A 26,261-nucleotide genomic window follows, 5' to 3' on the forward strand; every position below is an offset into this window, starting at 1 on the left:
CTGATATTTTTTGAAAATAATTCAAGCTTAATAAAATCAAGTTTGGTTAGTAATTTTATTATCATTTTGTTTGATTTATAGCTTCACAAAAATATATGTTCAGAAAAATCAAGATGGAGAAATCCCTGCTAAATTGTAAGTCAAAATTTGTTTTAAAATTCTAATATGGTGTCTTGCCAATCATTACACCATTAGAAACTAATTATTCTAGATTTTGAAATTGCCTTTTTAGTGTCAATCTAGTACTGATGTATCGTAAACTTTAAAAAATGAAAGGTGTCCTATCATATTTATGAAACAACGTGGAGCCTTCTGTAAAGCTAATTTTCCTGATTATTTTATTCCTTTGCTTTGGTTAGAATTTGAACTTTTGTGTTTTAGATTGGTGAAACATTTTGCAACAGGGAAAGATGATAAGAAAAGAGCTTATGACATGATGTCCAATGCTGGCCTGGCTCAAGGAAAAGTAAGTTCTCGTTGTAGCCATGCATTTAGCTTTTTGCAATATGCTTGCATAATAATTTTTGGTAGATAATGCCACCATTGGAATTATAATCCAATACAATAAGACTTGCACATTGTTCTTACCAAATAATATCCATAAGATTTTGAGGTAATCTAAGGTTCAAATTTTGGGTTTTCATTTATATACATAAATTGAAAGTCTACTTTAGAACTACATTATAATCATAGTAAAGGAAAAATCAAAATATAATAACCGCAATCTTTTTCAAATACAAGCATTCTAATGATTGTTCTTTTATTATGCTCTCATACCAATAAAATCCTATACCGATATACCAGCTGATGCTGGTATATTGGAAAATCACGACATTGTGCTTTTCTTTAGGGCATTGTTTAGAACAAGTTTTCTTCTTATCAAATAAACTTCCTTGCTTTCATTTTTAGAGAGACTTCATCAAAGTGAAGGATTTCACATTCGAACGATTTTTAACATTTTATAATAGCTTGGTAACAAGAAAAGATTTAGATGTAATTTTCACAGATTTGTAAGTAAAAATGTTTCCAATTTCACTACCTTGAACCTAGTGCAAAAATACTTAATACTGTCTCTATATGAAATGCATTTCATCAAGGTCTTACAAGTCTAACTGTCTCTAACTGTTTGCCCTCTTTTTTATTCAAAGTCATATCATCATTTCTTACACCCTGAACTAATTTAGCATTTTTTCCTTTTTTATTTTATTTCAGAGGTGCAAAAAGGAAGCCATATTTGACTGCCGACCAATTAGTAGATTTTTTAAATAGCCATCAAAGAGATCCTCGATTGAATGAGATTCTATTCCCCTATTACAACTCTCAACGAGCCAATGGTATCATCCAGAGATATGAACTAAACAAGGATTTTGCTAATAAAGGTGATTTTTTCCAACCCTTGTTAAGAGACACAACGATAAGGAAGTGCAGATAATGTGAAAAAAACAAAATCACGTGTCAAAACAAACTTGTCAAGCAATAGAAGCAATCGTACTGTTTTGAATTTTTTTGGTTTAACAGTTTTGGTTTTGTATCTCACTGCATACAGTTTGTTTTTACTAAGCTTTATAACTAATTTATATGTCCCTTTTGGGTTAAAAATGAAAAATATTAGTCTGACCTATGGAGACCAAATTTGGAAATTAGAACATGCTTTTTGCATGATGATTTATGGTTGGTCTGACTCTTTAATTTTCTACACGTTTTTTTTTTAAGAAACTAGTTTTACCAAGCAGCCTCAATGTTTCTTAAGAAATCGGCCCTTTGAGCCTTTAATGTTTCTTACATGTTTCTAAACTTTTTAATATATTCAGCCTCATGAAAGGCTTGATTGGAAGGTTCTTAAAAAAACAAAATTAAAAAATGTTAATTTCTCATTCTCAGCCTCGGCATGTTTCTTAGATGTTTCTTAGTTTTTAGGCATTCTGAGCCTCATGTTTCTTAAAAGTGTGTTTCTTAAAAAAAAAAAACGTGTCTACCAGAGAAAAGTGTAAAAAGTCGCCTTGCTAAGGTTACTTTCTGGACAAACTATCTCTTTTTTTTTCAGGATTTATTTCAATCCAAGGGCTCACCTCATTCTTGATGAGCGAAGACAACTCCATTTTACTACCAGAAAAGCTACAAATCCACCAAGAGATGACTTTCCCAATGGCTCACTATTTCATCAATTCCTCTCACAACACGTATTTGACTGGTCATCAGTTGACAGGAAAATCTTCTGTGGAGATTTATAGACAGGTCCTCTTGTCTGGATGTCGTTGTATTGAGTTGGATTGTTGGGATGGTAAAGGGGAAGACTTGGAACCAGTTATCACTCACGGAATGACTCTCTGTACTGAAGTCCCGTTTAAGGTATATACCCCAATTTTGAGAGTCCAAAGTCTATTTTCTTGTGCCAAATTCTTTATCACTGTAAACCTCTCATGTTATTATTTGTTTTCTGTAAGATGTTTTCCGAACGTAAAAATCGACACCCGTGGTTGTCAACCAGAAATGAAATTCAACATGTTGGATCCGTAACCAATAAAACAAAACGCACTGTTATTACAGGGCAGTCATTTTATTAGTGATCATCAATATTCATGCATATATGACTTGTTGGACCTACCCCGGTGGAGGTCCTATAAATTAACCTTTGTTCGTTCGTTCGTTCGTTAGTAGCTTTCCTCATGATTGGCTCATTAGTTTTTTCTGATTTTTTGCATAATTAAAGATGCATAATTATAAACCCTCGAATGTGACGGAGCTCGATTTTTGGAAAAAAGATTTGGGTAAATTTCAGCTAAAAAACGGCTAAAAAAGAGTATTTTGGAGTTTGTAAAATATTGGATCATTGTTCTTTTTCTGACTTTTTGCATGAAAGTAGGTAAAAGATGGCTCAAGAATTTTTCAGCGCAAAAACCGCATCTTTATCTATAAGAATCTCTATTAATAAGCATACATCAATGTTCTTAAAATTACTGAATTTTTTGATGAGATATGTTTTTTTGCTCATGAACTCTTGAATATGAAAGAATATTTCAAGAGCATGAAATTTTGGTTTCTAAAAAAACGAATAATTTTGATAGATCGTCACTATTTTTGTTCCGAATGATTGTTTAATGGTCACGCACGTAGATATCAATTATATATGTGTTAAATGCATAACCAGGTAGGTCCATAAAAGTATCACTTGTTGTAATTGAAATATATTAGCCGAAGTACGTGTAACCACAAATCTAAATTAATTTTTATGTTTGTCTTTTCAGGATGTCCTGGAAGCTATTGCAGAATCAGCGTTCAAAACAACAGATTACCCTGTGGTCCTTTCTTTTGAAAACCATTGCTCGTAAGTCCAACAGTCTTCAGTCTACCTCAGCTTACACCCTTGCATAATCAGTGTCCTTTTTTACACATGTGGTAAGTTTCATAACACTCTTTGCTCCGTCACTCCATCACATTACAATAACACTCTTGTGTTGACGAGATTCAAATATAGAAAATGTTCATGTGTAATAAAACAATCCTGCAAGTCAATTTCTTGAACATACGTCAAATTTGATTAGATGCTTGAAGCTTTTAACGTCCTAGCTCGTACCCCGTACAACCTGCTCACGAGACCACTGTTCCCTATTTACTAACAACATTAAGTAATGTTTTTATTTTTTTTCAGTGCAAAACAACAGAAGAAAATGGCCAACTATTGTTTATTAATTTTTGGTGATATGTTACTTAACAAATCGATCGAAGATTTTCCTGTAAGTGCAGTACATTTTTTTGTGTGAAGGAGGTATATTTTCAAGACTTTATATAGTATTTTGGTCTTTGTACAGATACCATTCCTTTAAGATACGTGGCAATTATTTTAGCTTTTGGTTTTGGTTCTGCTTTTTACTTTTTGATGATTTTAACTGAATAGATTTACAGTTTAGAAAAATTTATAAAGTAAAGACTTTAATGAATGAAAATAAAAATTTGATGTCCCCAACAAGTTAGGCACGATAGGTTTAGTATAGCAATCATGTTTGAATTTTTTTTTTAGATTTTAGTGTCATTATATTTACTTTTCAGCTTGAGAAAGATGTGGAACTACCAAGTCCAAAAGATTTGAAGAACAAAATTCTGATAAAGAACAAAAAACGTGTTATCAAAGGTGAACTAAAATTTCCTTATCCAATGTCTTTCTTTTTGATGTAGAAAATGAATTCCGAATCAATCGAAACATATGAGGAGATTTTCGAATTAAATCAAGAAAAAATTTAAATCCTTTATTGATTTGGGTTGATTTGGCAATCCATTATCCTAGACTTCTTTAAAAATTAAATAACAAACGTTTTCTAGAACGTTTTTAAACTTCTCTTTATAAATATAAAATTCTTCTATTTCATCAGAGACGAAATCGCAAGCCAGTGTTGAATTGACCGGGCAGCAATCAGTAGATTCTGGAAACGTCAGCATCCCTCTGGATACGACGATACCAGAAGAACCGACAGAAAACGACGGAAATGACGGAGAACCTGAAGTCGAAGTCGTACAAAAATCTGAGGTATGTACTGTAAGTCATAAACTCTGGAATGTAGTGGTGATGGCATTAAGTTAGTTTGAATATGGCTTATGAAAAATATTTAATTAAATCTATTAAATCCGAGGCTTAGATGCAGTGTTATTTATTTGTTTACCCTTTACTAAGCTATACCCGCCATCTTTGATCAAGGTTTTGTTAAAAATATAACCAGTACAACGTTTCCCAATCGGAGTTTTTTAAAAGTGGTACCCAAATGGTAGCACTACTCGATGTGGGTCAATTTATAATATTGAAAATTTTCTGTTTAAAAAATTTTTCACCCACTTTCAGTAATGCTACCATTAGGGTACCACTTTTAAAAAACTCCGAGTGGGAAAGGTTGTACTGGTTATATTATAAAGGTCAGTGACCGTAGACCACTCAGATATCTCTTATCTTAAGACATTTCTCTCCAAAAATAGTTTCACAACCTTTTTCGTGCTAGGAAGAAGAACAAGAGGAAGTGGAAGCTCAACAAGAACTTTCAGAATTGGTCAATTATTTCCAACCTGTACATTTCAGAGGCTTTGACAAAGCTGAAAGTAAGTTTTTCTTTCCTCCTTAACGTTTTTGGCTTTGGTGGATTTGCAGGGTCTTTTGATTTGATTTTTTATTTGATTTTTTATTTGAAGTTGGATTTCGAGTAATGATTTAGTGTTCCATCTAAACTTGATCTATCAAACAAATCAGGATGCATGACTTTTTGTACATTTTGTCCATTCTAAAGGGGCTCCTGAACCTTGTTGTACAGAATTTTTGCAACTGCAGTACTTCGCATTTTTTATTGATAAAGCTGAAGTCAATGGGTAACAAGGCTCCCATCAAAAATAATGTTTGTTCAAAAATATTACTTTATCATTTTTCTTTATTTCTAGAATTCCGTAAATGTTACGAGATGTCCTCGTTCAGTGAAAATGCTGCGATGAATTTACTGAAAGAAAGTCCTGTTGAATTTGTCAAGTATCCTTTTCAAAACAAACTTTAAAAATATAAATTAAACGGACTTTTCTACACCATTTTAAAAATGTCTTTGAATACAACAAAGTCCATTTTCTTCAGTTTCTCAGAAGTGACTTCATTTTAAACCAATGGTTTTGCTTTGATCTTTCTTAAACCAATAGTGTCGCGACTTCGTAAGAAAAGTTGGCCACAGTCGAGACTGGCCTATCCTAATTCCTACTTAAATTTCTACGTTTGGTTACTTAGTCGATGTTTCCTAGTTTTAAGTCTTTTGTGTATCTATGAACTCAGCACATTAAGTGCCATCACTCCGTAACTTCAAGTTTAAAGATAATTATTGATTCCAAATGCTCGTACACACCCTAACTAAGTAAAAATGTCCGTATCGACTCAGATGGGGTCAAAAAACAGGTCGACAGGAATCGCGGCGCTCCTAGGTCCAGAACCACGGGTACAGGACCGAAAGATTTGAGTGATCTCATATGATGCCAGTGGCACTTGATTGGTTAAAGGAATACAGTGGACTTGATGAAAAAAGTGAAAACTAAAAATTTAATTTTATTCATTGTTTGACGTTTCGGTATCTTCTTTGCACCATGATCACAAGTATAGTAAAAAATATTCAAAACGAATTTCAATTTACAACATTCAAAAAAATCACAAAATTAAAAAATTACTACCAGGTAATTACAAGTTGTTAAATTTCACAAAGGAACGCATACATCCTAAAAGAGCTCAAGGGGGAATGAAGAGACATGCTCATTCAAGTCCGGTTTGAGGTCCCTTATGATCAGCGTTTCTTTTATATAAAGCTCTTCATCGATCCGATAATTACTATTATGTAAAACTTTCATATTATCTATGGAAAAATCATGATTTTCAGTCATTATGTGAGTTGTAACCGCGGAGGGTTTCTCGGGGTTACAATGTTCTTTGTATCTGGTGGCAACATGTCTTTTGGTCTTACCCACGTAGAAAGAATTGCAATTTGTGCAGTGCATTCCATACACAATCCAAGCTCGAAACCTTAAAGGTATTTTATCTTTGAAATTAAACAAATGTGCAATCCGAAGAGTGGTGCAAAATTTGACCTTTAGGTCAATTTGCGGGTATGTAACCCTAAACAGTGCCAATAGACGTTTCTTTAAAACCTCAGACGAGTTCCCAAGAAATGGTAAAGTCAAAGAAACTTCCTTCTTTGGAACAGTCATGACAACGGTCTCATCTTGTACAGAGTTCATCTTCTTAACAAAACTATCTGCTAACGACTTCAAAAGTTTTTCAGGAAACTTGTTCTTTAAAAGGTTCCCTTTTATCACATCCCAATCTTTCTTGAAAAGTTCTTCATTAGAGCAGATTTTCCAGGCTCTATTAAGAAGATTCTTGACTAAATTGAGTTTGTACTTTCTAGGGGTGAAACTGTACCAATTAGTGTAAAGGCCAGTGTGGGTAGGTTTATAATATGTGCTTGTGGCAAATTTCCCTCCTAGCTTCATGATTTTTGCATCTAGAAAGGGAAAACTCTCATCAGTCTGTGACTCTTCCTCTTTCGTGAACATAATGTTCGTTGTCATGACTGTTCCAAAGAAGGAAGTTTCTTTGACTTTACCATTTCTTGGGAACTCGTCTGAGGTTTTAAAGAAACGTCTATTGGCACTGTTTAGGGTTACATACCCGCAAATTGACCTAAAGGTCAAATTTTGCACCACTCTTCGGATTGCACATTTGTTTAATTTCAAAGATAAAATACCTTTAAGGTTTCGAGCTTGGATTGTGTATGGAATGCACTGCACAAATTGCAATTCTTTCTACGTGGGTAAGACCAAAAGACATGTTGCCACCAGATACAAAGAACATTGTAACCCTGAGAAACCCTCCGCGGTTACAACTCACATAATGACTGAAAATCATGATTTTTCCATAGATAATATGAAAGTTTTACATAATAGTAATTATCGGATCGATGAAGAGCTTTATATAAAAGAAACGCTGATCATAAGGGACCTCAAACCGGACTTGAATGAGCATGTCTCTTCATTCCCCCTTGAGCTCTTTTAGGATGTATGCGTTCCTTTGTGAAATTTAACAACTTGTAATTACCTGGTAGTAATTTTTTAATTCTGTGATTTTTTTGAATGTTGTAAATTGAAATTCGTTTTGAATATTTTTTACTATCTTTCTTAATATCATGGTGCAAAGAAGACACCGAAACGTCAAACAATGAATAAAATTAAATTTTTAGTTTTCACTTTTTTCATCAAATTTATCTGGCCCAGCAAGAAATTTTTACAGTGGACTTGTTTTGAAGTGACCTGGTCAGAACATTATACTTAAAAATTGTTAAACCGGCACTGCTGTGATCGTTTCGTTTTCTGTAATTCTTTTTCTTTTGCTGATAGAAAGGAATACGCCACTTTTAAAACCTTTACAAATTAAAAACACCTTCCTTAACTTTACTCACCACAAATAAAGTTACAACAAATTCCAGCCGAGTCGTATTTACCCGAAAGGACAACGTATCAGTTCGGATAATTATAATCCTCAGATGTTTTGGAATGCTGGTTGTCAGTTTGTTGCTTTGAACTTCCAAACACTCGGTATGAACGTTACTTTAATGTCCACGTCGCCATAGTCTAAGAATAGAGCAAGATTGGGATTTCATTCCAGTCCAGTGCTCAAAGTTTTTCTGTCTAAAGGGCGCTTCCATTTGCTAAAAAAAGTTTCCGAGCGGAAAATTTAAATCAATTTCCATTATCCGCTTGGACTGGAGTCGTTTATAATGCGTGTAATACAGTAGTATAGGCGTTATATGATAATACGATTATTGTTAGTTACAGGATTTAGTTTGTATAAACGACTGGAAGAATCACGGTGTTTCGAACAAGAAGAGAAAACAATTTATCAAGCAACAACAAACTCTCAAAACAAAATCAACTCAACTGAAAAACTTTTAACACACTAATCCACCCACATTTTCTTTCAAGAATCTTTTTTGAACAGGAAAAAATTATAATTGCAATATTGACACTTTTCTTTTGTTTGGAGTTAGTGCAAAAAGGTTTCTAGATGACTAAAATTGTTCCCTCTTACTTTTTGCTTTATTTTTCTACTATGTCTGAATTAGTCGTCTAGCTTGCTAGAATAATAAAGTTATCCGCTCGGAAAACTTCTGTATGGCTTCAAAAACATTCCATTTTCCCGTCGAAACTGCTTTAAAGATTTTCATAATGGCGGCTGGGAATAAAAGAGATTTTTACTGAAGAAGAAGCTTTTACTGCTCCTACTTTTGTGGCCAGGTAGCTCAGTCGGTAGAGCATTCGCCTTACAATCTCAGGGTTGTGGGTTCGATCCCCGGTCACCGCCAACTCAGCGGATGAGTAGCTTAGATTGAGTAATCTGATCTAGGCGGTAAGTTACTGGGAGCTGAGAGTAGGTGTGGCGCTCCACCTCAGCATTCGATCTCCCAGGTCTAGCGCAAATAGAAAAGGCGATAGACTCCCTCACTCCCAGCTCCGCCGACAGCCACCAGATGAATATACTTACTGCTTACTACTACTTTTGTGAAAACGCAAACTTCTTTAAGTCAGATTTCCGTCTCAAAATACAGTAAACAACTGTGAAATTTGAAGAATCGCTCCCAACTTGGGAATAATCCGTCTGACATGAGAAATATTAGATTAGACTGCTTGTCGAAAGCAATAAACACATTTTCTTCTTTTCCAGATGTACCAATGATGTTGAACCTTGGAAAGTTTGAGACCAATGGACGATGTGGGTAAGTGGTTGATTTGCTACTGCTCTCTCTTCTCATGGAATATTTTGCTTTCTCTTTGGTGTCAGATGGACCAATATTAGATAATTTGTTTCCTATGAATACAGACAACAAAGGAGCCTGAATTTCAATCATGGCTAGTGAATTTGACCATTGAGGCTAAAGGATGATCTCACGAACACATACCAAAGATTGATTGAATCTATCGTCAGATTACGAAGTTAATGAAGCGCTAGATTCAATATCTTGTCTTGATTCCGGAGCATTGTAGGATTGTTAAACTTTTCCATTCCCGGCCAAACTTGCCACCAATTGCCACTTTACAACGAAAAAAAACCAACACTCTTGAGTAGTTATAAAAGTAAGTTCAACTACGCATTTGTTCGTAGTGAAAGAGCCGTTATGTCCGGGAAAACAGCGGCCAGATCTTGGAAATGCGCTAAGAATGGGCCATTCTTTACCCATACAGGGGGTGGACGAACATTTCCAGGGGGTTATCCGTTGAAAATTACCAGGGTTCAAAGGGAAGGTTTTTTTATTTTGAAACCTCCAGGGGGTAAGAGAGTAATTTTAGTTCGTCCACCATCACTTAGGTATGAAGAAGAATTTTTCCAAGGGCTTTTCTGAAAATTTTGTCATCTCCAGGGGGTATCCACACATTTTCAATAAGCGATTTTGGCTTTCCATTCCCCTGAATGGAAAATAAATGGAACAGCCAAATATTTCCCCGGGAATGAGAAACCATCCTACGGTAAATCAAAAGGTTTAATTTTTTCTTGCCTGGGGAAAGATTGAAAATTCTCCTCTAGACCTCAGGGTTTAAACCTTCATGGAGTTGACATCTTTTAGTCCATCATTTTTTATACTTCTTCCCTTTCTTTTAATGAAAGGTATTTGTTAAAACCTGAACACATGCGACGTAAAGACCGAACGTTCGATCCGTTTGTTGATTCTATGGTGGATGGTGTCATCGCTGGTACTGTTCATGTCAAGGTTAGAATTCTTAATATCATAAGAGTAATTAGGCCGGTTGGCGGACGGTTTGGCATACGGGACAATTTCTCAAAAATTATAAAACTTTAGATAAAACTTACTACACCATTCTGTGGCTTATTATGATGCCCACTTACTCTAAAGATGTTCATTTTTATGATATAGAATAGAGGCGCCTCTTTGCTGACAAAGCAGAATTAGTAAAAGAATTTCTCAAAAGTTTGCAAAATTACTCACACATTTCTTTAAAAATGCAGTAGAAGATGAATGATGATGTCTTGAAATTTGAATGTTCTTTTTATAAAGCCAATGTATACCTACACGAGGCTGTTTGTAAAGAAATGCTGAATTTGTTCTCCAGAAAATGTAGACCATTTGTTTCAACTCTTATATAACATTTTCAACGTCAAAGCGTTCTAAATAAATGCTCTGCATTTTCATAAAGGGACACATTCTACTGGCTCTTGAGCAGCCAACTGACGCAACGCGCGCTCTTTTGTTTTGATTAGCTTCAAAAACGGTAATGTAATTTCGGCATTTTTTTATAATGATGACACAGATCTCGTTTTTACCCTCTAGATAGGCTGCACGCATCCCCTATGATATGTTTCGATATATAGGGGATGCCTATCGTATATAAAATTCCCGTCCGAAAGTTATCCCAAATTTTCTTAGAAAGGTTCAGTAATCCTATGATTGTATTAACCTCAAGTTTTATCCAATTTTGAATTGTTACTCTACATTAAAGCCTTGTCACTCTACTTCAGGTCATCTCAGGACAGTGTTTATCTGAAAGACGTTGTGGAGCATACGTAGATGTTGAAATGTTCGGTCTACCAGCTGACATCGTTCGTAAACAATACCGTACCAAAGTCGTTCAAAACAACACTGTCAACCCTGTATTTGATGAAGAGCCTTTCAAATTCAAGGTAAAAGACTGTATTTCTTATCACGAATTTTGATCTTGTAAATCCTCGAGTAAGCGCCCGGGCGCTTATTTAATTTTCAGGCTCTAAGGGGGGCGCTTATTCAAGCGGGGTGCCTATTTTTTTATTTCAGAAATTCGTATATCAACAAATTCGGAATCTGCTGAAACTTAACTGTTTCAAAGGGTTGATTTTTCTAAAAAGGATGAATAAAAGAAAAATTGTAAAATCCAATTGACAATTTCTATCATTTTATTCTTAATCGCTTTCTTTCTTTTTAAAACACAAGTATCTACTCAATATCTTATTCAATCAATAATAATATTCGAATAAGCGCCCCTCCCTGGATCGGGGCACTTATTCAAAGGGGGCGCTTATAATATTATTTTAACTAAAAGGGGGTGCTTATTCAAGCAGGGCGCTTATTCGAGGATTTACGGACAATAAATTTAATACTGAGTGTCTTTTTCCCAGCTGATACATCTAACGTTATAAATGGACGTTCGAGCATTGGATAAACGTTGAAAGAACTTTTTGTGTCAGCTGGGTTGATTGTATCCTGAACAGCTACCAAACCTTTGGAAAACAAAGGGATCAGACGAGACTCGAACTCTCAGCGATAAAATTCCAAAGGATTTTTTGGTTTTCATCAGTGTTTGCAACATTTGGAAAAAAAATCACAACAACGTCCTTAAAGCGTTTTATGAATGTTAAAACAACGTTTTGTGGATTTCATTTGGTTCGCAGATCTTCCTGATGTTCAAATTTTCTCACCAGGCTTTCTGTCTTAATCAAAAAAGCCTCGCATGAAGAAATTTGCATGAAAATACAGTCTGATTTTCTATATCTCAAAGTTAACCAAGGGCTGTTATTCGGGTACTATCGGCTACACCAAACGACATAATCTACCACACACTACAAAATATTATTAGTTACACGGTCTTCTCGAGGTGGGATATGGGATATACAGGGTCAATAAAAACCGTATTGGTGGCGAGGCTTGCCAAGTAGATACTTACATCAAAGAGCTATAAAGTAAATCAAACAGTGAAAGTGGGATCCGTGAGAGTGACATTTTATAACATCGCAATTAAAAGTCTTGCTGTATCCATATAAACTCAAGAAAAGTAAAAATCAAAATAACTTTAAAGATTTCCTGTTTGTTGACTTTCTCAACCCCGACCATTTCAAAGTTAAAAGTTCTTCTGTCTCAGACAAATTTCCGTCTCAGCGAAGAGGCTTTTTTCGTCTCAAAATTCTGCTGCGTCGAATCCATTTTTCATAACAGACGAAAAACCTTGCTTAGACAAATGTACAAAGGAAGACAAGTAACAAGGGAGGGTATCTTTTCAAAGTGAGAGGGAAGTAGTGATTCAAAAAGAATTTGAAGAAAGGTACCTTTTTGACCATAAACCACTCTTAACCTGCTCCTCAAGTATCGAAGAATTACAATTGCAAGCTACTTACCTTTTCAGGTGATTATGCCGCACCTGGCAGTACTTCGAATCTGCGTTTACGAAGACAACGGGAAGCTGATTGGTCATCGTATACTTCCCATCGACGGTCTTTCACCGGGTACGTTTCAAAATTGTTTTTCATTGTTTTTGTGTTTTTTGTTCAATGTTCAATCTTCTTTAGTGTTTGGTCTTTCGAACGAAAAGAATGTCATGAATAACATGCATTTGATTTTCAGTTCCATTGTTAAAAGTTCTTCTATTCCGTCTCAGAAGGATGTCAGTCTCAATGAAGTACTCCCGGGTACCTAATAGCCGGGGGGGGGGCGCTAATTAATTTTGCGAAAATTTTCCACCCAGGACATTCTTATTCCAGCCCCCCCCCCTTATTGAATTTTGGGAAATTATTTTTGAAAGTTCCCTCTTTTTCCCTAATTCTGCTGTATTAGCCTCTTTTTCGAAAATTTTCCACTCAGGGCATTTTTTTTCCAACCCCCACCGCTAATTAATTTTTGAGGTTTTTTCCAACCCCCCTGCTTATTCCAAACCCCCCGGCTATTAGATACCCGAGAGTATATGAGGAGGCTTTTCTGTTTCAAAATTCTACATAATTCACCAAAATTTCAAGAATTTGCGCTAATTTGCTATATGAAATCCATTTTCCGTCTCAGACGAGAAACCTTTCCATGTTTGACCATTGAAAACATGAATTTGATTTTATTTTCTCGTTAGGTTTCCGACACATTAAGCTGCGCAACGAATCATACCAACCGTTGTGCTTACCAACGCTCTTTGTGGAAATCGTCACTAAAGATTATGTTCCTGAAAGTCTCAATGGTAAACATTTAACTAAACCGATTTTCTCATTGTCATTTAAAGCCTAAGAATTGACTTTTCTTGACCTTCTCTCGTAGAAGGAAAAGCTTTTAATGAACGGTACAATAGGGTAGCATTCTTCTTCCTGTTACATAGATGGTACTGTATTAATATTTGTTCAAAAGAACAAACAAAGCAAGGCATGCGGAGATATTAATTGTAGCAACTAGAATTTGTCTACCTAGAAAAAGACTGGACAAGTTCAACGGAAAACTGGATACTATTGAGTTCATAATAACGCTTATTAACTGAAGAAAGCTTCTATCTAGCTAATTTTTATTTCAACCATCCCTAGGCTATTATTTTTAAAAACATTTTCCACTTAGCCCGTAGACTATGTGCAGTACCCGAGATTAAAATTTCAATTAAGACTTAACTATTTGTCTCTCTTTTTCTTTTCATCACTGTTTAGATTTTGCGAACGCGTTGACAAACCCTCAGAAATATTTATCAGAGAAAGAACAACGTGCAAAGAAATTGGAAGCACTGATGGAGGAGGGCGATCAAGAAGGCGGAACAGAGGGCGGGAAAGTTAACGGAAATAACAAGCCAACTGTAAGTCTTGTGTGCCTCATTTCTCTTCAAGACCATTTGATTCTTTAGTTCTACTATGCTTTAAAACCCTTTGTGCATTTCCCTTTATTTGAGGCAATATTATCTTGTTACTTTTCTGCTCACTCCGCTCTCAAAAACTTGAATTTGAAGAAATAAAGTTTCAGTTTAGTCGCCGGTTCCTTTAAATTCTATGTTGGCTATTAACAACATGAAATTAGAAAACTATTACTTATAAAAGACAAGACTGGATTTGTCAACTCTTCCTACTTTGTATCGATTTGACTTGAAAACAATACGAGGACACGACCGTTATAAGACACAAACACATGCCCATAAGTCATGACAGCAACATTGCAATGTCTTCTGACATTATATCACGGACCCAACAGCTGATTGATTATAAGTGACGTAAAATCAGTCAATACGTCACTTTCAACCAATCAGCTTTTGGGTCCGTAGAAGACATTGCAGTGGTGCATATCATGAATTGCTTTTACATTATCAGACATTACCCATTACACCTTCTTCCATTTCTCTACATCAATTGTGTTTTGTTCTCTCTCCACAAACTGACTGATAACCATCAGCTACATACAGGGACGACCAAATCACTGGACAGTCATCACCAACATCACTATCAGAATACCACCACCATCATTATTTAATAACATTTCATCAACACTTCACATCTCTTCCATACTACTGCATTATATCGTTGTACCTTTCTCATCCATACAGTAGCTAACTACTACCCGCTAATTAATTTTTCGAAAATTTTCCACCCAGGACATCCCCCCGCTTATTATTGATTTTTGGGATTTTTTTTTTTAATTCCCTCTTTTGCCTATGGGGATGGGGATTTCCCTAGTTCTGCTGTATTAGCCTCCTTTCCGAACATTTTCCACCCAGGACATTTTTATTCCAACCCCCCCTCTTATTAAATTTTGAGATTTTTTCCACCCCCCCTGCTTATTCCAAACCCCCCGGCTATTAGGTACCCGAGAGTAACATCTCTTACTGTCCATAACATGACTTCTAACGTCCTACATATAACCTATCAATCATTTAGACTCAAAATTACACATGACATACATGACATACACATAGACATCATATCCATAAAATCACATGACATCTAACAGATGCATAAAACTACATAAATGTCGAAGATTCCCATAACACGATGCTACTACATAACATTACACCATAACATCCCCATAACATTACACCATAACATCTCTTAACATCTAACACCATAACATTACACCATAACATCCCCATAACATTACACCATAACATCCCCTTAACATTACACCATAACATCCCCATAACATTACACCATAACATCCCCATAACATTACACCATAACATCCCCTTAACATTACACCATAACATCCCCTTAACATCACACCATAACATCCCATAGCAATACACTATAACATCTCCATAACATAACATTACACCATAACATCTCCATAACATAACATTACACCATAACCTCTCCATAACATGACATCATAACATCACCATAACAAACTCTATTACAACCTTATCTAACATCGAAATTCGTATCATTTCTAACCCTCGTTTTAGGATGTCCATAGTACAGTTTTAATTAACTAATTAAGTATTAAAGAAAAAAAAGAAAACATAGCTCTAACATGGCCTAAAGACCTTGAATTTCTGTTGAATTTTCATCCCGAAAACGTACAAACCTTTAGCAATTACCTCACCAAAATCCGAGAATTGGCGTCTAGTATAGGCTAATAGACCATGAAAACTGGCGAAGAAAAGTTTGGTAGACACACTCTGTGATAATATTGTATTCAATTGTAACATTTTAATTACGGTGGAGTCTTCATAAATCGACACACCATAAACACGCACGTAGTCTGTACATAAACCCGATATCTACGGCTAATTTCAAAATTCATTGCCGTAGAGGAACTACGCTACGATAATCGTGATACACTCTGGTACAGAGTAACACGCACGGGGAACACAAATTTTGTTCGAGTCAATGGAATTTCGAGTTATGAATAAGGAAGGTTTATAAGACAGTGTTACCTGAAAGGACGATAAAACTTGATCGAGTTAAGGAGACTTTCGAGTTATAGAGGTTAAAAAGTTGAAAAGGTTAAAAGTTAAGTTAAAAAGACTCCACTGTATATATAATAAGCTATTAACACCACCCGCATACTAACCTCACCTTTTATCATTCACCACACGCTTGCTGCAGCTTGCACCGTCCAACAGTGATTTGGCCGTCCCACAATCCTACCTGAAACAACCACGTGGAAGTATTGTGTCTCTACAGGGCATGATCAATAAAGATGGCGCCGCTGAGAAGAAAGAAAAAACAAGTAAGATTATATTGAGCTTTTTCCGTCACCGTTTAATGTTTTCCCGTTCACAGTTTTCCAAGTATAAAATAGATTTTTTGTCTGGAAATTTTTCGGCAAAATTTGAAATCGATCAGGGTTGATTTGAAGTGTCTTTTTTGTATAACATTAAAAACAGAGATAATCGAAGCAAAAACTTTCATAAAATGAGCTAGAATGCTAAGCAACCCCAGCCCTGACCTTAGAGTTGCTTATTAAAAGACTTAGTTTCCGTTTGAGACGAAGAACTTTACTTTGAAATACCTTATTTTCCATTAATTTTCGCGCGCCTCTAATTTTCGCGCAGTTCCTAAAATAGAATATTCGCGCTTCCTTTAATTTTCGCGCATCTTGCATTTTCTGAGTGTTTTTGACGATTTAAAGTGATTTTATTCAAGCTAGATTTTACATCCCAGAGGCATATTTACCATGAATCGAGGTCCCATTTTAGTAAAAGAGCCCTAAGATGTGATTTCTACATGTTCAGAGCGATTACTAATCGCGCACCCTTTAATTTTCGCGCGGCCAAGTGCGCGAAAATAGGCCAGCATAATCTCTTCTAGCTGAACAAAGACTTCAAGGAAAGACCCACAAAGCATGCTCCTCAGTACCTTTCTTAGCCAGTTCAGTCACCTTTAACATCAGGGGGGTCATGCAGTTGGTACCAGACATCAAGATGACTAACTGCAAATTGAAAATTTGGAAGTACACCCATCAGCAGTTAGTACTAAGTGCTTTTGACAGGTTGACACCACCCCTATTCGCACTTGGTACCCCTCTACTAAGTGCATTTGACTATTGACAGGTTGACACCACCCCTATTTGTACTTGGTACCCCGAAGTACTAAGTGCATTTGACTATTGGCAGGTCAACACCACCCCTATTCGCACTTATTATCCCAAAGCACCAAGTGTATTCGACTATTGACAGGTTGACACCCCTTCTCTGCTCTGTTTAGTGGTCCGGAGTGACCGGCACTCAAGGTAGTCAAGGTTATTGGAAACCAGTTAGTACCTAGGCAGCCCTGGGGTTGATAATTTTTCTTTATTTGATTTATGATAAATACGAAGCCCAAAACATATGGTATAAAGCTACAAAACCCAACATGTGAAGTAAAAAGCCCAAAAATATTAGGTCTAAAGCCCCAGGAATAAAAAGGTCACTTTTGTATTGTTTGACAAACAACTTTGCGAAAACTATTGCAATGTTAGAAGACATTGCAGTTAAAAAATAAAAACAAAAAACTGCTGACGAGCATAACATAACGTATATCATAATGACATACTTTAAATAGCTCCACACAATGTCAAAAGAAGCAATCTTTGACATGGAATTTAAGATTTGATTGGTAAGTCCAGAGAGTAAAACAAATAAAATCTAAAAAAGAAGCTATTTTCAACAGTTAGTACCCTAATAGTCCGATTTGATTAAGCTGAAATTTAAAGTAGACCACCCTTTACAGCAGTTAGTACCCAAAAGGTACTAAATGCAAATTCCAAAAATCAAATATAACCCACCACGGTACTAACTGTCATGATATATGGTGCCAACTGCATGACCCCCCCCCCTGTTAACATACCTAATTTAACTTCTTGTTAAGATCCATTCGTTTTAGCATTTCGCTCTTCTTTGCTACCCTGTAGAAGTCAGTGTACTTAGACTAATATTTTAAGAGTAGTTTCTGCAAAACTACATACAAAACAGATACAGATTGAAATCATTTGTATAGAACAAATGCATTTTTGAGACCAAGGTAAAAATGAAAAAACTACTAATCCTTTCGAAATATGTCTAGGTGTCATGAAAGAAACCATTCATGAATCAGCGTCAGTACCAACACGAGTTGGCTCTATGCCGCCGAGAAAGGTCGAGGACCAAGTGAAAGAGACAACCAAGCGATCAATCAGTCAAGGAAATATCAAACCGACCGAAGAGATTATAATCAAAGCTGATCTGAATAGTCTTCTGAGCCACAAGGTACTGATCATTTACAAGACAAAATAGGGAATAGGGAAATTCTTGGTATTGATTATGAGGGCCAAAAATTAAGGTTGTACCTTATAAATGGATAAAAACCACCATTATTATTGATTTATGTTTTGAAGGTTGAATCCCAACTCATATCCACAATATAATCAACACGAAAAAAATATGGTTCTTTTACACGCCCTTTGTAAGAATAATTTCATGAGAACTTGACACTGAATTTTGGCAAAAATTCCAGTCTCAGATCCTAGAAATCTGGACTAAGAAAGTGTAGACTCTCTGCCGATTTCAGGTCAATAAGTATAAGCACATTATGAATATTTTAGTGAAAGCTACAATGTTATTTTTAACAAGATTTATGTCTGAAAATCACGAAAAAAATAAGACTAGTCGAGCCTCAGCCAAAATTTTCAGGTTCAAGTTGTACTTCTTTCAGATTTTTAAAGAGCTGTGTATTTCTTAGGGGCAATTCAAAAAGTACGTTCGTCCAAATTTCCCTATTTTCAGACCCCCCTCCCCCTTGTTCGTCAGCGTTCGTCAGCGTTCGTTTTGAAGTACCCCCCCCCCTTTGTACGTTCGTTTTTATCTCAAAATTTTTACCCGTTATCGATTCAAAGAAAAAATGTAATTAGGAGATAGATAGAAAAAGATTTTTCATAGACTAAGTTAAAAGTCACACTTGTGACAAGCCCCCCCCCCGCAAAAGCCAACGTACGCAGATCGACTCGAGCCCCCTCCCCCCCCCCGTTCGTTTTCGTTCGCTTTTTTGCTGACCCCCCCCCCCCCATCCCTCGGCGACGAGCGTACTTTTTGAATGGCCCCTTATCCTATACTATATAGTTCATTATACGTTTTGGAGGGCAGCCTACCGGAGAATTTTAACTGACGTCAAAAGTTAGATTTTTGATATTTCTTCTCTTATAGATCTATTTGAAATTGAACTCCAAACATAATGCCGAGATGAACTCGCTTGTTTCTAAGCATATAAAGGTTTGAACCATTTTTTTATTTCTGCATTTCAGAGATTTTCAAACTTTTAATGAGGCCTCGTTTGATCAATCCGGGCTTTTTGGACCGACCTGGAGGTCCTATAAATTAACCGTTGTCCGTTCGTTCGTTCGTTCGTTCGACCGTTCGTCTGTTACCAGCTTTTCTTGAGATTGGCTCATTAGTTTTTTCTTATTTTTTGCTCAAAGATGCGTATTAACAATTCCCAAAACATGGCCGAGTCCGATTTTTGAGAAGACCATCATTCAATTGTCAATAAAACAGATTTTTGCAACCTTCTATTTCTCTCCCCCCCCATCAACAATCAATGATAAAATTTAAGGCGTTATGTCTTCGCTAAACGCTATATTTTCTGATTGTTTTCATTTTTCTCCTTATTGCTATCTAACTTTCATCGTCAGGTAGGTCCATTCAGCATCTAGCTTGTTTTTGGGTAATTTGTGGGATATTTTGGATTAAATCTCTTTGGATCTTTGAACAATCTCTAAGAGACAATAGATTGACCTTCGTACGAAAGAATCTCGTTGTTTGAAATATTGCCTAAGTTTATGTTTTAAGTTTTATACCTTAATAAAGGTAAATGTTAAAGATATAAATTTGACCCTGTGCCTCAGAACTGATCTTTTGTTGAGAGGAACTTGTATGCAAAATTGCGAAGGGTTGAACGAAGACCATTTTACTTTCTTTTTGGTGATCTTGGAGCGGGTGAATCGTTCAAAGATCTACTTGGATATTATTTCGTATAGATATTTTAATTTTTTTTCTCCATAGGAATTAGGCAAAGTGAACAAAGAAATCGATTTAGAATCGAAGCGACGTCGATCTATTATCGAGAAAGAAAAATCAACCACTCAAAAACGTTACAATAAATTATTAAAGAAGGCTGAAAAGGAGGGGTAAGACTCCCAACATTGTATGATTAAATAAAGTTTTTCAGCATTTTTCATGAGCATCTGCTAGCAATAATCTATCCGGAACTGAAAAAGGGTGGATTCGAACCGGGAACCCCTGGCTTATGGCGTTGACGCCTTAGACCAATCCTTCATCCCTTATTATTTTAATTGAGTTTCGTGGTCTAGTTTTATATGGGAATCACTTTCCCGAATTTCACTGTAACATTTCAGGTCTAACATGTTTTACAAAGTCAACTCTCCCTAATTTGAACCTCTATAATGCGAATCTTTCAATAATTTGAACTAAAACATATTGGTCCCCTCAGCAGGAAATATTGGAAAATGCTCTCTTCTTGTTGTGTTTCTCTGCACAATTAAGAGTGCTCAATACTTAAGTAGAGCTTGTTACATAAAGATTTAAGAAACGGTGTATTTCTGTATTTCTTAAGAAACGGTGTAATGCTCTCTATAATTCGAATGTTTTTCTTATTCGAGGCCCTTGAATTTCGAATTAAAAAAGAGAGGTGACTAAATCAAATTTTTCAATTCTTTTAGAACGTATACGGAAGTTTATAACGAATGTTTGAAAGAAATTGGAGAGCTGAATGACAAACAAGACAGAAGTGTATGCTATGAATCTTTTTCTTTTCAATACACTTATTACTTCTATGTTTTGATTCTGTGTTTTTTTGCACGAAAAATGTCAAATAAACAAGTTGTCTGATTGGGTAATGCATTCAAGTGTGCTGTTTTTAGCCAATCAAATTTCGTTTACTTTACTTGAATTTTTGGCGTATATTACACGGAATCAAAGTAGGGAACCGTTTTTTCATTTTCCTCTTAATGGACTTTTCTAGAAAAAAATTGAATATGGGTGGCGGAGAATATAACGTTTTTTAAACCCCCCCCCCCCGGACATTCAAAATTACCTCTAAACAGTGCAAATTTTCTGGAAGAGCCCAATACGGCGATAACTATTAACTTTTGCAAAGTGTTATGTATTTTTATTTCTCTTCAGGTTGAAGAAGTAGTTAAAAGTCATCGATCAAAACTTAAAGAAATGTTCCAAATATACTATGAAGAACAATTGAGTCTCGCCAAGTCTCAAGTCCAACCGGTAAAATCATTGAAACGGATACATTCGTCTCGCGATACATAGAATTATTGCGGGCTTAGTTATTATAACTCCAATTGTGGTCTATATTAATCCCATACTGTTTGGTTAATGTTGACTCAGTTATCTTTTGGAACAATCATCTTATATCGAGATTTTTCATGCATTTGTATTTGTAACAAATTAATCTAAACATTTCGAGGCATAATTCGTAAAAAAGAATGTTAGACTCGTAACTTTTTCAAAATATGAAAGAAAAAGAAATTTTCTCCGCTGTGCAATGATCTAAATTTAAATTATCTTTCCTTTGTTCAAAAGATTAATAATGAAAATGAATTGATGTCATCAAAATGAGACAGTTTTAAGCCAATTATGAGGGGCAACTTTCAACACATCATTTGCTGATTCCTGCGCTATACTATGTTCACCTTATTCATTGTAGAAAATCGATGAACTACGAAAAACTTTGAAAGTCGTCGAAGCAAGCGACAAAAAGAAGTTAATCTCACAACATTCACGGTAAGGCCATATTCATATATTTTTTACCCCTTTCTACCCGATTAAAGTTCTTTTTACTACCCTCCCCCCCCCCCGAATTTGAGCATTGTGTGTTTACAAGAGTGTGCAAATCACATTTATCATTACGTTAAACAATGCATCCTGAAGGATTCAAGTCAAGAATTGGAAATATTTTATACAAATGAAAATTGTTAACTTTTCATAGAATGTTAAAGCTTTTTTTTTTAATTTCCATGCATCATTTCTTTAACAGTGATATGGCAACTTTGAAGAACGCACAAGATCTTGATAGATCTAACCGAATGAAGGATTTGTCCAAAGGATTCAAAGACCCGGAAGAATTAGCACAACACAGACGACGTGAGAACAAGAAACACGTCGAACAATCTGTCAAAGAGCGTCAAAAGGTATACCATTTACAGTGTTTGAAAATTCTTTTCGTTTCAGGGAGTATTTAAATCATTGATTTCCTATGAGGGGAAACTCAAGGCAAACCTCATCTATTTTTGGTTGAAAAGCAGGGATATTTCTTCGCTTTGAATTTTGTTTTCACTATCTTCTTTTTTTGTCAGCTTCAATCTCATCAAGAAACCGAATTGGAAACTCTAACCAAAGAATATGAAGATTTGAGTGTTTCATTTGATGAAAAACATTCGAAGGTATAAACCGCACTATCATATACACGCTTTTTAAAAATAAGAACAATTTAAGAATGTAACAAATCTTTAAAGCTTTTTCGGATGTTCTTAATTCGAGTATTAAGCCTGAAAATGGTCATAAGATTTTCATTTTCCCCATTTGTATGTATTTTTATGTGTTTTCCTAAGAAACTTGGTGTTTTAGAATCCGCGAAGCCTTAAAATGCTCTTAACTTGTTCTTGGTATTTTGGTCATCGAAGCCCAAGCCAAATTCTTTAATTCTTATATAGTTTGTTCTTATAAGAAACGGAATGGCCGTCAAAATGACGTCTTTTAAAACGATGTAATGTTGCCAGCTTTAAAAGGCATTAAGTAAGAGGTTATTATTAATTCGTCTAATGTTTTTATTTTTCAGGATGTTGCCGACTTGGAAAGTCTATTCCGTGACAAAGTCAAGCTGCTTGATACTCAAGATCTACGCACCTTGACACCTAAACTGCTCAGTGCAGACTGTACAATAGGTGGTGGTAGTGGTTAGATTGATAACACCCGAAGAATGTAATATTTGCTGTATTTGCAGATACTCTACGTGAATCTTTGGATATCTTGGTGAGTTTTAGGAGATATACGTTGTCATGTTGTTGTTGTTGGGAATAATTTAGAAGAAGGTCTTCACATACATTCACACACAAAAAGCACAACATCAATACGACTGCTTTATGTTGTGGTGGAAAGAAGTAATGAAATAAAGTATCATTTGTTTTTTTGTGTTCGTGCCAAAATAACTGTTATCAATGTTCAATCATGCACCCTTTGTAATGCACGCACTACAGAGAAATAATTTCTCAAAGAACACACCCCTTTTTTTATATTAACTACAGTATAGAGAATGCACTGATATTATGAACACTTTTCACGGACATTTTCCCTTTCGGACATTTTTCCCGGACACTTGTATGTGTTTTCCATCAAACACATTTCACTGCATTTTGGTGAAGAAATTATCTGTTATTTCCAAGCAAGAATGGGGATGAGAAACAAACACACATTTTTCACACTATGTTCGTTCGTTTATGTACTGTTTTGTCCAACTCTTAGAGTGTTGTGGAAAGATCTTTGTTTAGCTTACATTGTTTTTATTTGTTTTATTCATAATTATTGATTTTATTACTGTAATAAGATTTATTATTTATAAATTATTTTTATGGACTAATTTTAGCAATTTTATTGTTTGGGCGTGTGTGTCAATTTTTTTTGTGTATATCCATTTAATAACCATTTTATTAGGTTCATAGATATAGAAAGTAGAAATTTATCACTCTTCAATTTTTCTTCCTTACTTTTCATTGACGATGCTTCTTCATTTTTACAAACTTTCTTTAATTTTATTCTTTTGTTTTATGCTTTTTATAATTTTAAGAATGAATTTTAAGATTTACATTTTCTCTTTAATTTTTATACAAATTTATTATCTTTTAATTATTCTTTTTGTCTTTTACCAGTTTGTGGTATGTTACTAAGTGATACTACTGTCACCCTATTCTCAAAATGTTACAAAACCATAATGGTATCCTAACAGTAGTTAGTCTGGGTTAAAACTTTGGCCCTAAATCTTCTTATCATAGAATATTCCTTTTTTCTTGGTCATTTTAAAATAACAATTTTCATCGAATTATAGAATACTTTAAGTGACACTATACTCTAATTTACAGAAGGATTCGAATAATTGATTTCAATTTTAATTTTCCTTTTTAACATCTTGATTGTCATTTAATTATACTTTTTTGTAACATAAGTTATTTTATCTTTTAATATTTCTTTTTTGGTATTATTTTTTTTCTGTTCTTAATTTATTATTAATACCATTTTTTGTCTTGTAAAGTAAATACTATAGTTTAGCACATAACACTTGTCTCAGCGGAATCAACCAGCATAGAATAAATTGTACACTGGAAAATATTAAACTTCTACCATCGTTTTTTTTCTCCCTTTTTATTGTTTTACTGTGTGATTTTTCAAATGGAACCCTTTAAAGGTTTAGTACTGATAACTGATGTCATCATTAGATACCTTTAAAACCATGCCAAACTCTTTTCGCTTATTCTAGCAGACCCCGGGCTGCTTAGGTAAAATCCGTACCGGGTTTGTACAAGCCATCAGATCCTTTTTCCACACCCTTGAATATCCCTAAAAGGGGGAAACATAAAAAATTAAATCTCTAAAGTAGGGTTCTAAATTGTAACATTGCAAAAATCGAAAATTAACTCCCCCAAAGCATCATAAGTTCTTTAAGAGCTCTGGATATACCCAATTTTTGTGAAACATCAATTTCAGAATTTGAAGATAAAACCTTATGTTTTCGCTTCTTTGAAATGAATTTAAGTAATTACATCATGAGTATTAAGGAATAAGTGTGACATGGACCTTAATAGAGGGACCCTTAATAAAACGTCATAACGACGCTATTCATATACTTTTCACAAAAAAAGCCTAATCTCTTTGGGGAAATCATTTTATTGTTTCAAACTTTTTTTAAGTTAATGACAAATAATTTCTTTATTCAGATTTTTTCGGAAAATTTTTCTATTTGGCTACATCCCAAGTTATAGCTGTTTTCGTATGGAAATTTAGTGGAGAAAATTGCCAAAAATGAGGTTTTTGGAAGATTTTAAAGTCTATTCACGATAAGTGTGCACTCTTTTTTCTTTTACCTATAACTTTTGAAGGAATTCTTCAATCTTTATAAATTTGGTATCATTGGAAAGATATTAGTGAGTGGAACAATTTGAAATAAAAAAATCTTTAAAAAAATTCTAAAAATGAAGATGAAAATGAAGAAGAAAAAAATGAAGATCTTGTAGAAAAAGCACGAATAACGTAAGTGGATGCCAGCAGACTAATATTTTTCAGCAACAACTTGACGCTAATAAAGCCCTAACCCAACTGTTGACTCGAGATTAGAGCCAATGAAACAGTGCCAGTACAACTGGTTGAGCGTAAAGAAAAGGGTTAGGAATATGTTACTTTTTAAATTTTGATTTAATTTTAATTTAACACCCCTGTGTCACAGACCTGGTGGACCCCCCACCCCGGTGGAAAAATAGGACAAAAAATCGTCCCCAGTGGAAAAAATATCCTACAATTTCAACCCCACTGAGAAATTGCTCTATGATTTTATCACCATTGAAAACTGAATGTAAAAAATTGCACTCAAAAACCATCTCCACTGGAATTTTCGAGCTGGAAACAATATATTTCTATCCCCATTGGCATTTCGATAGAAATTTTCATCCCCACTGAGGGAAAAAGTTCTACCAGGGCACTGAGACAGGGGTGTGTTTTACGAAACACAAGTCTTAGATTTTTAGACATAAACTACATAAACAATTTTCCTTTTTAACATCTTGATTGTCATTTAATTATACTTTTTTGTAACATAAGTTATTTTATCTTTTAATATTTCTTTTTTGGTATTATTTTTTTTCTGTTCTTAATTTATTATTAATACCATTTTTTGTCTTGTAAAGTAAATACTATAGTTTAGCACATAACACTTGTCTCAGCGGAATCAACCAGCATAGAATAAATTGTACACTGGAAAATATTAAACTTCTACCATCGTTTTTTTTCTCCCTTTTTATTGT

At 34.9% G+C, this 26,261-nt stretch overlaps 2 protein-coding genes across 3 annotated transcripts in view; one reads left to right on the top strand and one right to left on the bottom strand.

Annotated features, from left to right (window-relative positions):
• The window catches only part of LOC136803431 (1-phosphatidylinositol 4,5-bisphosphate phosphodiesterase beta-4-like), a 33,424-nt gene extending 8,843 nt beyond the window's left edge, over positions 1-24,581 (top strand). The window contains exons 5-32 of one of the 2 annotated variants that reach the window (XM_067060149.1): positions 82-135; positions 382-466; positions 910-1,010; positions 1,213-1,379; positions 2,045-2,349; positions 3,246-3,325; positions 3,650-3,734; positions 4,048-4,129; positions 4,368-4,522; positions 4,986-5,082; positions 5,416-5,500; positions 7,973-8,097; positions 9,224-9,275; positions 10,163-10,265; positions 11,033-11,194; positions 12,667-12,766; positions 13,378-13,482; positions 13,934-14,076; positions 16,316-16,439; positions 18,254-18,435; positions 19,369-19,434; positions 20,224-20,348; positions 20,901-20,970; positions 21,364-21,462; positions 21,902-21,978; positions 22,232-22,385; positions 22,551-22,637; positions 23,033-24,581. In XM_067060149.1, the coding sequence (XP_066916250.1) occupies positions 82-135; positions 382-466; positions 910-1,010; positions 1,213-1,379; positions 2,045-2,349; positions 3,246-3,325; positions 3,650-3,734; positions 4,048-4,129; positions 4,368-4,522; positions 4,986-5,082; positions 5,416-5,500; positions 7,973-8,097; positions 9,224-9,275; positions 10,163-10,265; positions 11,033-11,194; positions 12,667-12,766; positions 13,378-13,482; positions 13,934-14,076; positions 16,316-16,439; positions 18,254-18,435; positions 19,369-19,434; positions 20,224-20,348; positions 20,901-20,970; positions 21,364-21,462; positions 21,902-21,978; positions 22,232-22,385; positions 22,551-22,637; positions 23,033-23,155 (3,193 nt within the window). In that variant the 3' untranslated portion in view covers positions 23,156-24,581. The remainder of the gene's footprint in view (positions 1-81; positions 136-381; positions 467-909; positions 1,011-1,212; positions 1,380-2,044; positions 2,350-3,245; positions 3,326-3,649; positions 3,735-4,047; positions 4,130-4,367; positions 4,523-4,985; positions 5,083-5,415; positions 5,501-7,972; positions 8,098-9,223; positions 9,276-10,162; positions 10,266-11,032; positions 11,195-12,666; positions 12,767-13,377; positions 13,483-13,933; positions 14,077-16,315; positions 16,440-18,253; positions 18,436-19,368; positions 19,435-20,223; positions 20,349-20,900; positions 20,971-21,363; positions 21,463-21,901; positions 21,979-22,231; positions 22,386-22,550; positions 22,638-23,032) is intronic. The other variant, XM_067060150.1, reaches the window with a different exon arrangement.
• The window catches only part of LOC136803432 (nuclear pore complex protein Nup155-like), a 158,958-nt gene that overhangs the window by 122,642 nt on the left and 10,055 nt on the right, over positions 1-26,261 (bottom strand). The gene's annotated exons all lie outside the window — the stretch shown is intronic.

The sequence above is a fragment of the Clytia hemisphaerica genome, unplaced genomic scaffold, assembly GCF_902728285.1.
Source record: "Clytia hemisphaerica strain Z4C2 unplaced genomic scaffold, Clytia hemisphaerica genome assembly, whole genome shotgun sequence".
Classification (NCBI taxonomy): Eukaryota; Metazoa; Cnidaria; class Hydrozoa; order Leptothecata; family Clytiidae; genus Clytia; species Clytia hemisphaerica.